Source organism: Prionailurus bengalensis, chromosome D2 (genome assembly GCF_016509475.1).
Source record: "Prionailurus bengalensis isolate Pbe53 chromosome D2, Fcat_Pben_1.1_paternal_pri, whole genome shotgun sequence".
In the NCBI taxonomy this organism is placed as follows: domain Eukaryota; kingdom Metazoa; phylum Chordata; class Mammalia; order Carnivora; family Felidae; genus Prionailurus; species Prionailurus bengalensis.
The window spans coordinates 15,162,534-15,179,228 of NC_057351.1; the positions used below are offsets into that span (position 1 = coordinate 15,162,534).

At 40.5% G+C, this 16,695-nt stretch overlaps 1 protein-coding gene across 4 annotated transcripts in view; it reads left to right on the forward strand.

Moving 5' to 3' along the window:
- Nucleotides 1-16,695, forward strand: part of PCNX2 (pecanex 2) — a 305,815-nt gene that overhangs the window by 21,568 nt on the left and 267,552 nt on the right. For 3 of the 4 annotated variants that reach the window (XM_043596291.1, XM_043596295.1, XM_043596293.1), the window contains exons 2-4: nt 6,063-6,268; nt 7,101-7,221; nt 8,216-8,252. In XM_043596291.1, the coding sequence (XP_043452226.1) occupies nt 6,063-6,268; nt 7,101-7,221; nt 8,216-8,252 (364 nt within the window). The remainder of the gene's footprint in view (nt 1-6,062; nt 6,269-7,100; nt 7,222-8,215; nt 8,253-16,695) is intronic. The other variant, XM_043596292.1, reaches the window with a different exon arrangement.

Consider the following 16,695-nt stretch of genomic DNA (forward strand, 5'->3'; position numbering starts at 1 on the left):
GTACTTCTCCATCTTGTGGCCTGATTTTCCCCTCCAAGGGAGTTACAGTTTCCTTAGATAGGACCCCAAATCCTACCTGAACGAAGTCATTGGAACTAATGCCCCGGCCCAACACTCTGCATTTGTGTATCAAATGAATGAATGAGTGAATGAATGAGGAATGGGCGGCTGGATGGACAAAGCTCTTCTGATTTGACAAAACGGATGAACAAGACGGGATCTCTCTTATCTCTGAAGCAGATAAGACACCTCAGTCTGCACCCTGTCTTTTGGGAATAACCTAGGGTCTTCTAATAGTTGAGCCCTGGTTAGGCTTCCAGAAACATGAACTAGGAGCTTCTGAAGCCTGTGTCTTCCCCAGATGGCATGAATACCCACACTGGGCAGTTCCTTGCAGCCAGAGGGAATATACTGGCATACAACAGGACTGTCGAGCACTCCTTGATGGTATATAAATGGCAAAAACCAGTGCAAATGCTATGGTTGGGAGATTAATGCCTTATTTGTTAGGCCACAGATTCTGTGTAAAAACATTTTCTAAACTACTTGAAGCTTAACCTTAAAGCGGGAAAACTCAATTTACTTTAACTACATTCATAGTTTTACATTCCCCTGCCTTCTCTGATAGTATATTGAGTATCGTTGAACATTTTCTTTGTACTTCTGGATATCTTATTATGTTTTTGTAGTGATGTCCCCAGAGATGACTGAGTCGTGTTTGTGTCTCAAAAAATGACCATACGAGTGACATGCCTTTTCATAGTTTTTTTTTTTATACTTTTCCAACACTATGCTGTCATTTATTATGTTTTGCTACGTTATTGTGGTTACGTCTATTCCCTCCTCCTCCCCCTCCACTTCCTCTGTCCTCCCGCCTTCCCCCTCCCACTTCCCTTCCTTCTCCTTCTTTCTCTTCTTATCCTTCTCCTTTCCTATCCCGCCTTCTAATTTCTGTTATGGGCCAGGATACCAAATTTGTTAGACTTATTAGATGCCACGTAAATATGTCTAGAGTAAGAGTACAAAGCTTCCAACCCATTCTCTGAGTGAGTTGCCTTCCAGTCAAGGTCATAACCTTTATGCGTAGACTTGATGGCCCAATAAATAGCACCTCCTTTTTTCTGAGCCACTTGAGGGAGACAGGGAGTCAAGCAGATGGAGTTCAGGGATCACCTTTATTACAAAGGAAGCTATTATTTGAACATGTATTGTATCTGCAGGTATCTCCTAATTGTGAGCTGTGGCATTATGGAGCCTCACTTAGCTGTCAGGAGTGGTTGGAAAGCATTGGGCCTCTCTGACTTGGGACTGATGCTGGAGACCTTGCAGTATGGAGAGAGGCCACCCCAACCCACACCTGCTTGGTCAGGGCTGGCCCCTGGGACAGAAGAGAAGGCACGTCCATTTCCTGTTCCCCCCAATACTGGTCAGAAATCTCTGAGGAAGGAGTTAGAAGCACAGAGAGGCCAGCTGTGTTTCCTCTCCTGGAAACCATAGGAGTGGAGAGGAGTTTCTCTCTAACAGTTATGTGTTTTGACTTCCCAGAAGACATTTACACTTTTTTTTTTTTTCCTTCTGAGTCCTTGGTTCTCTGTCAGGTCATGGAAGTAGCTAGGTAAGTACCTTTCAGATTACAGGAGATATATGTACTTGTCACCTTGGAAGTATAACCCATTCTATGCTTCAGCTTCTTCATTTTTAAGGTGAAAAAAAATTATTTCCAGAAGCCTTCTTCAAAATTAGTTTGTGAAATTAGATCAATGAGGAATCTTTATAAGATATACATTAAAAAAGGTTGAATCCCCAAGAGTGCCCTTCTTTATGTTTGTACACTGAAACCCTCAGGAGTGGTTTATTCTCACTGGACACCGGCATGATTTATAGGTAGTCCTCACTCAGCAGATTATTGATCTCTCCAGGCTACTCAAGAAATGGAAAACAATAACCCATTATCTTGAAGTTAAAAACCAGAGTGGTATAAAATGGCACAGCCACTATAAAAACAGCACGGAGTTTCCTCCAAAAATGAAACAGAGAATTGCTGTATAATCCAGCAATTTCACTTCTGGATATATGTCCAAAGGGATTGCAAGCAGGGTATTGGAGAAATATATGCACACTCACGTTTAGAGCAGCACTATTCACAACTGAAGGGTAAACAACCCAAGTGTCCGTCGACAGATGAATGGATAAACAAAATGTGTAATGAGTGATAATGCAGTATTATTCAGCCTCATAAGGGAAAGAAATTCTGACTCATGGTACAACATGGCTGAACTGAGGACATTATGCTGGGGGAAATAATCCAGTCACAAAAGGATAAATACCGTATGATTCCAATGATGAGGTATCTAAAAGAGTCAAATTCATAGAGATAAAAATAGAAAGTTGGTTGCCAGGACTGGGGGAAGGAGAAATGGGGAATTACTATTTAATGGGTATAAACTTTCAGTTTGGGAAGACGAAGAAGTTCCAGAGATGGTGGTGATGGTTGTACAACAACGTAAATGTACTTAATGTCACTGAACTGTACGCTTAAAAATGGTTAAGATGGTAAATTTTATATTACACATATTTTACCACAATAAAAGAAAAGTGGGTACACCCTGTGAGAGAGGCTGAGCTATGAACCTGAAGAAACAGCAGTGGCTTCCATCTGGGGGAACTGTGAGTGGTCTGGGTGTTCACTCAGACACATCTAGATGGCACCAAATTCCAAGAAATCCAGTTTTGTGAGCCGTGCGAATGACTACACTTGTAATTGCTTAGCTGGTAACAGCATGTTGTTTTTCATGAAATTTTGTCAGAAAAAGTTTGGTCAAATGAGTTCTTATACCTCTAGTTATCTTGATAATGTGTCAGAGAACCACATACAGCTTTTCTTTGGCCAAGGATATAATTTTGAAAAAGCATTGCCTCCTATTGGTAATTAGAATGTGTTAAAATGATAAGTTCATGGAAACAAGGAAAAAATTATTCAAAATCTAAATATACCTAATATGGAGGGAGGTGGGGGACGTCTGATATAAATTAAAAGCCAATTAAAACTGATCATGCATGACACATCTCTTCCTAAGCCCTCCTTCTCTCTTTGCGTTCTTACTTGTAAGGACAGAAAATCCTGCCTAGGAGCTGGGGATCTTTTGTTGATTGAGCATAATGATGTCATCAGTAAAATGGCCTAGGAAGTGATTTTCAGTGACGTCCCTGGAAATGTAGAATTGGAGGAGCCCCCGCAGAGCTTGATTATATGGCATTAAAAAGGGGATATTTGGGAGGATTCTAGGTTCTGTTTGCAGGGTCTACTGAAGGAAGAGATTTTAAAGGAGAGCAGGGTATTTTGGGAGGAAGAATGTGCCATCTGTAGCATATTGTAAAACCTTTCTCTCTCCCTGGAAATTTTCAGTAAAATATCTGTCTTTCACTATGGCCTGGTGACGTCTATGAGCTTTTTGGGGATGTGACTAAGTGTCAGTGGTCCTTCATAGAGGATGAGACAAGGAAGTTTTCTCAACTGGGATGCAAACTACATGCTAAGCCTCATTGTAATTTCTTGCCTTCTCTTAACTTCAACACTGCCAAGCCAATGCTATAGTCCATATTTACGAAGGTAAACTAAAAAGTAATACCTCTTCTTATTGTGGCAAGTCACTTTTTTCCAAATGAATTTTCTCCAATATCCATATGTAATCTTTTCTCTCTCACCTTTGCTAAGCATTCTCTTCTCAATGCCTGATGTTCCACCTCCCTCCATTTATTTCTAATATAATTTGAATGGAAGCTTTCTGGTGGAAATGGAACCCCCAGTATTAGGTTCCTAGTGTTAGCTGCCACAGCAGGCAGAACCCCTAATCTCAGTGGTCTAATGAATCACAGGGTTATTTCTCACTTCTAGCACATGTCTGTCTCGGGTCTGTTAGGACCTTGTTCCAGAGTCACCCAGGTATCCAAGCAGAAGGAAGATCTGCCATCTTGCACATGGATCATCTAGAAAACACGGTCTCTGAGATTGCCTGCTAAAGAGAAGAGGGAGATGAGGGAGGCACCTAGCTCAAAATTGTCTAGGCTTAGAAGTGACACCTGCCACTTCTCTTCATAGTCCAGTGGTCAAAAGTAGTCACATGGCTCTAGCCTGACTGCAAGAGAGGCTGGGAAATGCAGGAGACCACATGCGGTACTTAGTGAGCACGAATTCTTTCTGTGGCCCCTTACTAATCAGAGTGCTATGAAGCCCAAGTTACATTATAATTTAAACCACTTTTGTGGGGCGCCTGGGTGGCGCAGTCGGTTAAGCGTCCGACTTCAGCCAGGTCACGATCTCGCAGTCCGTGAGTTCGAGCCCCGCGTCGGGCTCTGGGCTGATGGCTCAGAGCCTGGAGCCTGTTTCCGATTCTGTGTCTCCCTCTCTCTCTCTGCCCCTCCCCCCTTCATGCACTGTCTCTCTCTGTCCCAAAAATAAATAAACGTTGAAAAAAAAATTAAAAAAAAAAAAAAAACCACTTTTGAATATAATTTGTGTATGATAGTATGCTAATCTATTCTCAGGACATTTGTTGGGTTTTATTCTTCCTTTATCAGTTTCTTTAAACTCACTGTCTAGCTTCAGCCTAAATTTTTTAGACCTGAAATACAGAGACATGTTACGAAAAAGTGCTGGGGACCATTAGTGGCCCCTATCACTCTTTCTCTGTTTTTAAACTTCTATGTTGCTTGAGGTTCATACAGCTTCTCATCAGGAGAGAAGTAAATGTGAAACCTATCTGCTTCCAGGTGGGGAACCTGACTTTCCCTGTCTCCCTTATCTATCTATCTATCTATCTATCTATCTATCTATCTATCTATCATCTATCTATCATCTATATTTGTTTTACTTAATCTTTAATTCACTTATTTATTAATTTATATTTATTTGTGGACTTTTTTTCCCATGGAGTAAAAACAAGTCAGTGATGGTGAAAATTCTTCACTTCAGCTTTCCTTGTTGGTGATAGTTTTCCTCTTCCTTTATTCTTTGTGTTGGCTATGCTGTTTTGAAATGGCCTTACCTAGATGATGGACTATCATGGGACCATGGGGGGTTATTCAGGGGCTACTTGGGAGCAGACTTGGGATGGGCCATGTTGTCTACAGGCTCAGCCAGTTCCAGGTCAAAGGAGAAACTATACTTATCACTGGATTTCTTGAGATCCTTCAGCAAGGTGCATTGATGAAAGGGTCTTGCTGTTTCTTGAGGCTGTCCTTGGTAGCATCTTGAGACACTCTAGGATCTATTTCAACCTCCAAAGATAAGAACGTAGTTTGGGAAGGACTAGAGAACCTGCAGTCGTCCATGGTCCTGGGAGAGAACTAGAAAGGTATGTGGGGGATCCTCCAGGGTGGGACAATTGCATGGATCCCAGTGATTCCTTCTGTTTCTTGAGGGGATTGGACAGAATTGAACTGACCGTCACCATGAACTCCATGCCCAGATCCTTTCACACTGATGTAAATACCCCTCTTACCCTTTTGTAGCTCCTTGCCTGCATCACACCGGTAGGGAAATCCATGGCCTGATGGTGTTAACCCAACAAGAGAGCAGGGAAGGAAGGAAGGGGCCATGACATTAATCTTTCTCCTTCCTTCTTTCTTCTGTTCTCAACAAGGCTCTCTGTGTTTTGTTGAAGGAAACAGCATCTCAAAGGCCTTTCTCCGGCCTTTGCTACAAGCAGATGTGTAGGAAGGTCAGTCAGATCGGGCTATGGAAAACAACTAGCTAGTAGAGCATGGAAAGTCTCACTCTAACACACCTTCTGTTCTGTGGGATTCCTGCCGGCAGATGAAATGTTGGTCATTAAGTGCCAGGATTATGAGCACCTGAGAAACAAGAAAAACAAAATTTTTTAAGATAAAGAGATAGCAGCTCTTTTTCCTCAGGTATTGCAACCAGGAACAGTTGTAAAACTAATAAAATTTGAAATCTTGCCCAGTGTATGTTTCATAAGTAGTCCCACAATGCTTTCAGATTTAAAACAAAAGATAATCCTCCAAACGGATACATTTTCTCTTTCTCTTCTCTTCTTTAGGCTTTTCCTCCAAATGCCATCACTGTATTTTTTTACTGCAGTTCAGTGACTATATTCTTCACCATAATCAAATTGGTCAGCTATCGCCTACACCTCATGTTTGATAAAGGAGAAGTAATTCAGCAGAAGCCCTCCAAAAAGAAAGAAAAGCCAAGTAAAGACAAAGAGGCCAACAAGGAACACATGACTAATCACAAAAATCAAAGGTAACATTTCTGTTGATGTGGCAGTTCATAATTTAAATGTTTCAGTATTGGTGAAAATGTTTTCCATTTATTAGCTGTTCGTGAAAATACACCAGTATAGGTAGACACAAATCTGTACATTTTTCTTCTATTGAACCATATGCTTAAGCCTAAAATTAATACTGATAATCAAGATGATTTAACTATTAACATGACCTTATACAATGCTCCACAGTTCATTTGCATTAGGCCTAACAGAGCAAAGTATTTTAATTCAGCATTTTTATCTCGTCATTTAAATGCTTAGTGCATGCCAGAGTATTTTCAAAAAGAACACTGGTGTTTATTAATATAGAAGTCATACATTGCATGAAACTGAAATATTAAAAATGATTCTTGAGTGTCATTGTCACTTTTCTCGCCCTTATTTCTGATAGTTCCTTAGGAGAGCATGTCTTATTTTTTTTCTAAATATTTTTTCACGTTTATTTATTTTTGAGAGACAGAGAGAGACAGAGCATGAGCAGGGGAGGGGCAAAGAGAGGGGGAGACCCAGAATCCGAAGTGGGCTCCAGGCTCCGAGCTGTCAGCAGAGAGCCTGACGTGGGGCTTGAACCCACAAACCTTGAGATCATGACCTGAGCCGAGTCGGACGCTTAACCGACTGAGCCACCCAGGCGCCCCGAGCATGTCTTATTTTAAAGTAATATTTATTATTCTCCCTTAAAAACAAAATTTGTACACAATGACGATTACACAATGGGATCTAGGAAAGGGAATTGTTTGGGGACTGCTACCCAGTCACAGTTCTGTTTGATAACATCACTGCTCTTGTGTTTCTCACATGGGTTAGCAGCACCAGGCAGATTAACAATGGCAAAAAGGAAGAGCCTCACCGGAACCTCTCCACGCCTCCCCTCCGCTGCAGCTCCAGAGGGCAGAGCATAAACTCTCAGCACTCATCTGGGCCACTGGTCAGTGTGTGTTTTTCTGTTTCACACCGTTTCTTGTTGTGTAGTGTTGATCCTGCCTGGACGGGAACGTGCAGGGGTATTGCACGTTCAATACAGTTCAATACAATACAGTCAGTACTGCCCCTGTGCTGTGGCTGACCACATCTCAGGGTGTGGAAATGACCCCTGGGGAGCCCTTGGACCCTGAGATAAACATCCAGTCTCATGCTGGAAGCACAGCATTGGCCTCCTCTGCCGGCCGCCCCACCTGCCGGGCCTGCCACTCTGGCCAGAAGAACCTGTCAGCAGACCTCGACCTCCTTCTCCTCTGCTCCTGTCTGTCATTCATCTGAATCACCATATTTGCAGTGTCCTCCCCTGGAATCAACTGCACTACCCCACATGTCCACATTGAATTACGCCTGTCTCTTGGGCAGTCACTAAATCCCCTTTGCTCCAGACTAACTTTATTGGGCTCTATTTGCGGGTAGCATACCGTAGCCCCTTTCTCTCTCTCCTTTTCACTTTCTTAACTATCAAATGCCCTTTTATCACAGTACAGTGGTCTTGCTTGAGCGTCTACACTTACCTAGATTTTGTATTCATTTCTGCTCTCCATTTTATTAGACGCTTAAGCAGAGCAGACACTGTATAGTCTCGTCCCCACGCGCCATTTGGTTTGTTTTTTTTTTTAATTTTTTTTAACGTTTATTTATTTTTAAGACAGAGAGAGACAGAGCATGAATGGGGGAGGGTCAGAGAGAGGGAGACACAGAATCTGAAACAGGCTCCAGGCTCTGAGCGGTCAGCACAGAGCCCGACGCGGGGTTCGAACTCACGGATCGCGAGATCATGACCTGAGCCAAAGTCGGACGCTTAACCCACTGAGCCACCCAGGCGCCCCGCCACATGCCATTTGGGAAGACAGTAACGGCTGCTTCAGGGGTCCGCTGACTGCCCAGAGATGGGCACCAAGCTGAGTCATGGATTGATTTTTGTTCTTCTGTTTGTCTAGGAGTTGCCGGCACAGGAAACAGTGGAAGATCTCAAAGGTAGAGTGTTCATTACCGCCATTTAATATTTCATCACAGCATTAGCTTCAGGGAAGTGAAAAAGAATTCTCGTAAAACAGAATGCCAGTGAATTAATTCAAAGTAAGAACTGTACCTAAGAAGGCATAGTTCTAGTCCAACTTCATTTCTCTCACTCTTACTTTTCATTATTTCTCATCAGAATTTGTGCATCATTTCTACATCTAAATTGTAATATGTCATCGATCGTATGTCATTGTGCTTTTTCCAGTCTGCGTTTATTTCATGTGGCTCAGAACAGCAGATAGAAAACAGGATCAATTCATCATTGATTTTCAAGCTTTTTATTGTAGTACTTCCATTGAAAATGACAGAGGAAATTATAGAGTGTTCCATGGACTGCATTTCCTTCAAGTTACGAATTTTGTTTCTGGGAGTTTTCTTTTAAGCCCCCAGATCTTTGTTTCACTTTTTTACAAAGATTTCATTTTCTTATGTTTTGATTGTTTTCAGAAAACTCAGAAAAGAGCTTTTGGAGGCCCGAATTAACTACTTCCTTTCTCTGCAATTCTATTTTTTTGTAGTGCTACTACAAAGAGAAATTTATGCCCTATTTAAGTTTCGAAAGTAGCATAAAATTTTATCTTTGGTAAAACAGCTGAAATTAGCACTTGGGTCTGAAAACCTGAAATGAAGTTTATTTTTTCATCACTCAGCTAAATTCCATGAGAATATGTAAGGGATTTTTCGAATTCTTTTTACTATGTTACTGCTACCGAAAGGAAGTGAGTGTTAACTTAGGTTTCAAATATTTTAGTCACAAAGTTTCATCTGTATAATAATAACAGTGTTATTTTTGTTATTTTATGTTATACAATATTTATATATTATGTTATATATATTATATATATAACATTATATATATATGTTATGTTATGTTATAACAATATGTTATACAAATATTTATTATTTGTATAATAATAACAGTGTTATTTTTGTTATTTTATGTCCATTTACACACACACACACACACACACACACACACACACACACACTTTTTTGTCATTTTAGGCTACTTATTCCAGATCAAGCTTACTGTTGCTATTAATGCCATTACTTTATATTTTCAGTATTTGTTCTGGCCCTTTTTAACCTCACCATTCTAACTGAAACAATTACTTCCTTCCTTCCTTCCTTCCTGGTAGTAGGAATTGCAGTAGAGACTTTGCATGTATGATGAATAAAATTCTGAGTCATAACAAGTAAAACGTAGAGGTTATGTGTGGTTTTTTTTATTTTTTTTAATGTTTATTTTTGAGAGACAGAGAGACAGAGCACGAGCAGGGGAGGGGCAGAGAGAGAGGGAGACACAGAATCCGAAGCAGGCTCCAGGCTCTGAGCTGTCAGCACAGAGCCTGATGCGAGGCTCGAACTCACGGACTGTGAGATCATGACCTGAGCTGAAGTCGGACACTCAACCTACCGAGCCACCCAGGCGCCCCCATACAGGTTATGTTTAGATCCACACCTGACTGCTAAATCCAATGTGTTTTCAACAACACTGCACTAAAGCATTTTTTTTTTCCTAGACCAATCTTATAATACACTATCCTAGTATTCAATTCTTTTTGTCGTTAAAAGGCACGGTAGTGTTGTTTATTTTTTTAACAGGTCTGTTGAGATATAATCTAGATGCCGTGCAATCCACTCATTCTAAGTATATAATTTAATGGCTTTTAGTATATTCACAGAGTTGCATATCCATCATCATAATCAATTTTAGAATATTTTCCTTACCTTGAAGTGAAACCACGCTTAGCCACACTCCTCAATCACCCCACGTTCTCCAGGCTCAGGCCACCACTAATCTTCTTTCTGTCTCCATGAATTTGCCCATTCTGGACATTTCATACAGCGTGGTCTCTTGTGACTGGCTCCTTTCACTTAGCATAATGTTTCCAGGGTTTATCTATGTTGTAGCTTTGTATCATTGCTTCATTTCTTTTCATGGCCAAGTAATATTCCATTCAGTGGCTATACCACATTTTGTTTATCATTCATCAGTTGATGGACTTTGTGTTCTTTCCCCTTTTGGGCTGTTATAAATAATGCTTCAGTGAACATTCATTGGGCCAGTTTTTATGTGGACATGTGTTTTCATTTTCTTGGATATGTACCTAAGAGTGGCATTGCCGGGTCACATAGTTACTCTGTTTCATCATTTGAGGATCTACCAGATTGTTTTAGAAACCAGGTGTATCAGTTTACATTCCCACCATCAATACATGAAGGTCACAATTTCTCCATGTCTTTCCTGACACTTGTGATTATCTGTATGTTTGATTATAGCCATTCTAGTGAGTATGAAGGGTGTCTCACTTTGGCTTTGATTTACATGAAATTAGTGATTTTTCTAATGCCTAATGATATTGATGTTGTCACCATCATTATCCTTAGAGAAATGTCTATTCAAGTCCTTTGCCCAGTTTTTAAAAACTTTTTAAATGTTTATTCATTTATTTTTGAGAAAGAGAGGGAGAGAGAGAGGGAGAGAGGAAGAATCCCAAGCAGGCTCCATGCTGTCAGCACAGAGCCTGATGTGGGGCTCAAACTCACAAACCGTTAGATCATGACCTGAGCCGAAACCAAGAGTCAGATGCTTAACCGACTGAGCCACCCAGGTGTCCCCTATTTGTCCAGTTTTTATTCAGATTGTCTTTCTATGGTAAGTTGTAAGAATTCTTTATATATTTTATTTTATTTTTTAACTTTTTTAACATTTATTTATTATTGAGAGACAGAGAGAGATAGAGTATGAGCATAGGAGGGGCAGAGAGAGGAGAAGACACAGAATCTGCAGGAGGCTCCAGGCTCCGAGCTGTCAGCACAGAGCCCGACATGGGGCTCAAACTCACAAACTGCGAGATCATGACCTGAGCTGAAGTCTGACGCTTAACCGACTAAGCCACCCAGGCGCCCCCTTTATATATTTTTAGATACGAGTCTCTGATCAGATATAGTTGCAAATATTTTCTCCCAGTCTGTCGGTTGTCTTGTCACTTTGTTACTGGGGTCCTTTAAAATGCTCTAGTTTTTAATTTTTATGAAGTCTACTTTATTGTTTTGTTGTTATTATTGTTGTTGCTTGGGCTTTTTGTGTCACATATAAGAAACCATTGCTGAATCCAAGTTCATGAAGATTTATTCCTGTTTTATTCTAAGAGTTTTACGGTTTTAGCTCTTATAATCAGGTCTGTGATCTGTTGTGAATCAATTTTTGTGTATGATGTGAGGTAGGGGTCCAACTTAATTCTTTTGCACGTGTTTTTTGTTGTCCTAGGATCATTTATTGAACAGACTGTTTGCTCCCCATTAACTTGTGTTGGCACCGTGCTGAAAATCAGTTGACCATACATGTAAAAGTTTATGTTGGACTTTCAGTTCTATTCTTTTGGTCTATATATCTATCATTATGCCATTATCAGACCATCTTGATTGTAGTAGCTGTGTAACAAGTTTTGAAACTGGGAACTGTGAGTCCTCTAACTTATTTTGGCTATCCTGGGTCTTCTACGTTGCCATGTGAACCATCAATTTCTGCAAACAATACATCTGGGATATTGATAAGGATTTTATTAAATCTGTGGATAAATTGGGGAAGAATTGCCATCTTAACAATATTGCATTTTCCAGTCCATGAACTTGGGATGTCTTTCCATTTATTTAGTTCTTCTTTGAATTATTTTGACAATGTTTTGTAGGTCTTCAGTGTATAAGTCTGGTACTCTTGTTAAATTTATTCCTAAGTATTTTATTTTTTAAATACTCTTATAACTGGGATTGTATTCTTAATTTAATTTTACCTTGTTTATTGGTAGTGTATGGAAATAGAATTGATTTTTGCACATTGATGTCATATTGTACAAACTTCCTAAATGTTTATTAGTTCTAATAGTTATTTAGTGGATTCCTTAGGATCTTCTATAAATAGAATGATATCATCTGTGAATAGAGATACTTTGCTTTTCCTTTTCCAATCTGGTTGCCTCTTTTTTTTTTTTTATTGACTAATTGCTCTGTCTGCAATTTCCAGTACAATGTTTATTGGATGTTATGAGAGTAGATATCATTGCCTTGTTTCTGATCATATGGGGAAAGCATTCAGTCTTTCACCTTTTTATATGATGTTAGATTTGGGTGTTTCATAAATAGCCTGTGTCAGGTTGAGGAAATTCTCTTCTAATCTCAGTTTGTTGAATATTTTTTATCATGAGAGGGTACTGGATTTTTGTCAAATGCTTTTTCTGTATGTCTTGACATGATCATATAGCTTTGCCATAGTATCTTTCTTGATGAGTGTGTGTGTGTGTGTGTGTGTGTGTGTGTGTGTATTTAGTAATATAGTATGTTTTTTATAGTTAAAGTGTCAAGGATAGAAAACAAATGACTACTGGGTTAGATTTCATTGCTCAGCAATATCTTGGTAGAGTCATTTTAGGCCAACTATTTTTCTTAGTTTTCCAGGTAGGAAATTTATTATTGTCATTTTTACTCAGGATTAAGCAGGCACTGAGGTATGACGTGCTGATGTGTTCCCAAAGACCCATTTATAGGCCATGGTATGGCTTTGTTCATTTATGTACAATAAGTTGTAGTTACCAACTTTCTTCCCTTGGCTTTCATAATAGCACACTTTCCTGACTGACTTCCTTCTCAATGTCCTTTGATTTATCCTCCTCTGTTGTTTGACATGTAAAGGCTGGAGTACCCTTGGTCTTGGGCCCCTTTCTCTTCTCTAGATACCAGGTCTTCCTTGGCGATCTCACATCTAGCTTTAAATACCATCTGAAATGATGGTGAGTAAATCTGTTTCTCCAATTTTGACCTCAATCTGGACTTCTGTCCCAGGCATCCAGTTGCCTACACCTATTTTCCTCCCGGATCAGGTGTCTAATAGTCAAATTAAATGGATCACCACCAGATCTCTCAGTTGATGTCTCTAAATCTGTATCTCCTCTGTTTTGTCCTTATCAGTAAACAGTCCCACCACCAGTCCTGTTATCAAAGCTTTAAAGTCAAGGAGTTTTCCTTGGTTTCTCTTCCCCCACTGCCTTTAGCTTCAGTCCATCAGCAAGTCCTGTCAGTTCGACTCCAAAACATATTTCAAATTTATCTCTTTCTCTCCATGTCCACCACTACCGCCCTAGTCCAAAACACTGTCATTCATCAACTGCAGCAGCCTCTTCCCTGGTCTCTCTTCCAATTTTATCATACCTCACCACAGTCTATCCCTCATGCAGCAGGCAGGGTTATTTTTAAAATCCTCATTCAGATCATGTGCCCCTTGAAAAACTTCTGCTGGATTCACATTATTCTCAGCATAAAATCTACGTGCCACACTTTGGCTTATATTTTGGACCCTGCCAGCCTTGTGGATCTCTCTTCTTCTCATGCTCCCTTTGCTTTTCTACTCCAGCTTCATGGAGTTTCTTTCTCTTCCTCAAACATGCCAAGCAAGTTCCCATCACAGGGTCTTTGCACTAAATCCTTATTTGCTTTAAAACCTAGGGTGCTCTTTCCTCTCGTCTGGTACATCAGGAAATGGTCCTGTGGGCATACAAATCTGTGCGGTCACAGTTGTGTGGTGTGGAAAGTAATGAAACAAAAATGCATTATGAATGTTTTTTATAGACCCAACCCAAGACCCCGTTCCTCAGGCCCTGCCTGGTGGTTTGGATTCCTCCTGCAATATTTTTTATTCATTTTCAACAGTGCACTTGATATTGTGCAGTCATGGAAAGTGTCTCTGATGAGACCACATTCAAGTTTAGATCTGAATGGCAAAGTAAAGGAGCCATACATACAGATAGAGAGGCAATGTGAGGGAGTAGAAGAGCATCAGGTCAGGACTCAGGGGATCTGGGCTCTAGTCGTAGATCTGTCAGTAGTGTGGTGAACTTGGACATGTTTCTAGACACTTCCGTTCTTCTATTTCCATGACAAGGCATCTACTCTGTAGAATAGGATAACCTGCATAGCGTTGCTACAAAGTCAAATAATTTTCACTATCATCATCAACCAACATTCATGAGTGTGGATAAGATAATAGGTTGGTTTCTTTGGAGGATTCAGTGAGCATAAATTGTGGTTGTTTTTCTAGAACACCATGCAGCCCAGTTAGGAAGGTAATTTAAATGTACATTTAAAAAGAGCTACAGTTTAAAAAGTGTATGGTAAATAAAGTTTAGTCCTACAGACGTTAATTGCTTAAGGATTTCAGAAGAGAGCTTATTTCTGGTTTAGGTGATCATGGAAAGTTACATGTTGGAGGAGGTTATGAAGAAAGCCTTGAATGGGGTCTCCAGTGGGCGAGGAGAAAGAACAGTCCAGATGGGAGAGATAGGCCCAGAGTTTGTACTAGAGTCAAAGAAAGTCTTCTGACTACAACGTGTAGTGACTCAATTCTTTCTACCAGAGTGTCCTTGGAGGGAAGGGAGGGGGTGTATATTCCACCTGCTCCAGAGGGTCATAGGCTGAATCAGCCTATGGCAAGGATTAAAAAAATACATGTTATGTCTTAAAATGTTTCATTCTTTTTCATCATATGCTCATTTGTTTACATAATAAGGTAATATTTTATATTACTTTAAGAGTTGTATTTATTTTTTTTCCTCTAATATTTGAGTAAATGACAAGTTGCTTATCCTGACTTTCCTGTGGCTTTGCAGACCCTCGCAATAGACCCCTTGAGCCCCTAGAGAACACTCTTCATGATAGAAGTGAAGGAAAACTGAGGTATTGATTGATTGAATGACCATAAGGCTGGGCAAGAAAGAGAAACCAAAGTATTACCCGAGGGTTTCAAGCTTAAGAGGCTTAGGGAGTGGTAGGGTCGTTAACAGATATAGGAAGCTGGGAGGATAGAGCTCACTCAGTCACCATCGTAAGTATTGCAGATACAATTTAGAAATGTTTTGGGGCACCTGGGTGGCTCAGTCGGTTGGGCGTCTGGCTTCGGCTCAGGTCATGATCTCGCGGTCTGTGAGTTTGAACCCCGCGTCGCGCTCTGGGCTGACAGCTCAGAGCCTGGAGCCTGTTTCAGATTCTGTGTCTCCCTCTCTCTCTGACCCTCCCCCATTCATGCTCTGTCTCTCTCTGTCTCAAAAATAAATAAATGTTAAAAAAAATTAAAAAAAAAAGAAATGTTTTGAAAATTTATGAATCACATCAGAAGTGTGAGGTTATCATTGTCCTCAGACCAAGGCGCTAACAAGCCCAGTGCCAAGCCCTTGGCCTACTATTTTCTGCATCTATCCTTCTAGATCCTCATGGCGGCCTTAAGAGTTTGGTATAATTATTCCCATTTTACAGGTAAGAGGTTGAAGACGAGAGCAGTGTTTCTCCACTGGGGGGCTGTCCTCCCCAGGGAATGTTTGACAGTGTCTGGGGGCATTTTCCACTGTCATGATTGAGGGCACAGTTGCTCCTGACATCAAGTAGGCACAGGCCAGGGATGTTGCTAAACATCTCACAATGCAGAGGACAGCCCCCACCGCAAATATTTATCTGGTCCCAAGTGAGAACAGCGCCACAGTTGAGGATCTTGGTTTAAAAAAATGTTTTTTAATGTTTGTCTATTTTTGAGAGTGTGGGGGAGGGACACAGAGAGAGGGAGATACAGAATCCAAAGCAGGCTGCAGGCTCTGAGCTGTCAGCACAGAGCCCGACGTGGGACCCAAACCCACAAATCGGGAGATCGTGACCTGAGTTGAAATCAGATGCTCAACCAACTGAGCTACCCAGGCATCCTGAGGATCTTGGTTTAGAAGGATTAAGTACCTTGCCCAAGGTAACGGATTAAGGATTAAGTACCTTGCCCAAGGTAACCTAGCTAGTAAGTAGCAGAGCCAGGACCTTCCTGACAATAAGTCTCAAACATGTTGTTTAAAACATATCAGTGGGCCTCCCAAGGTCACAAAACAGCAAAATCTAAAAGTCTGAATTATTATTTTTAAACACCGAGATTTTAAAAACAATTTCAGAGTGGAGGTGATATTTTAAAAATAAGCATCCAGCAATAGCATTATTAGGAATTTATCCAAAGGATACAGGAATGCTGATTCATAGGGGCACACGTTCCCCTATGTTTATAGCAGCGCTTTCAACAATAGCCAAATTATGGAAAGAGCTTAAGTGTCCATTAACTGATGAATGGATAAAGAAGATGTGGTTTATATACGTAATGGAATACTACTTGGCAATGAGAAAGAATGAAATCTGGCCATTTGCAGCAACGTGGATGGAACTGGAGGGTATTATGCTAAGTGAAATAAGTCAGTCCGAGAAAGACAGATGTGTTTTCACTCATATGTGGAATTTGAGAAACTTAACAGAAGACCATGGGAGAAGAGAAGGGGAAAAAATAGTTTCAAACAGAGAGAGAGGCAGACCATGGGAGTCTTAA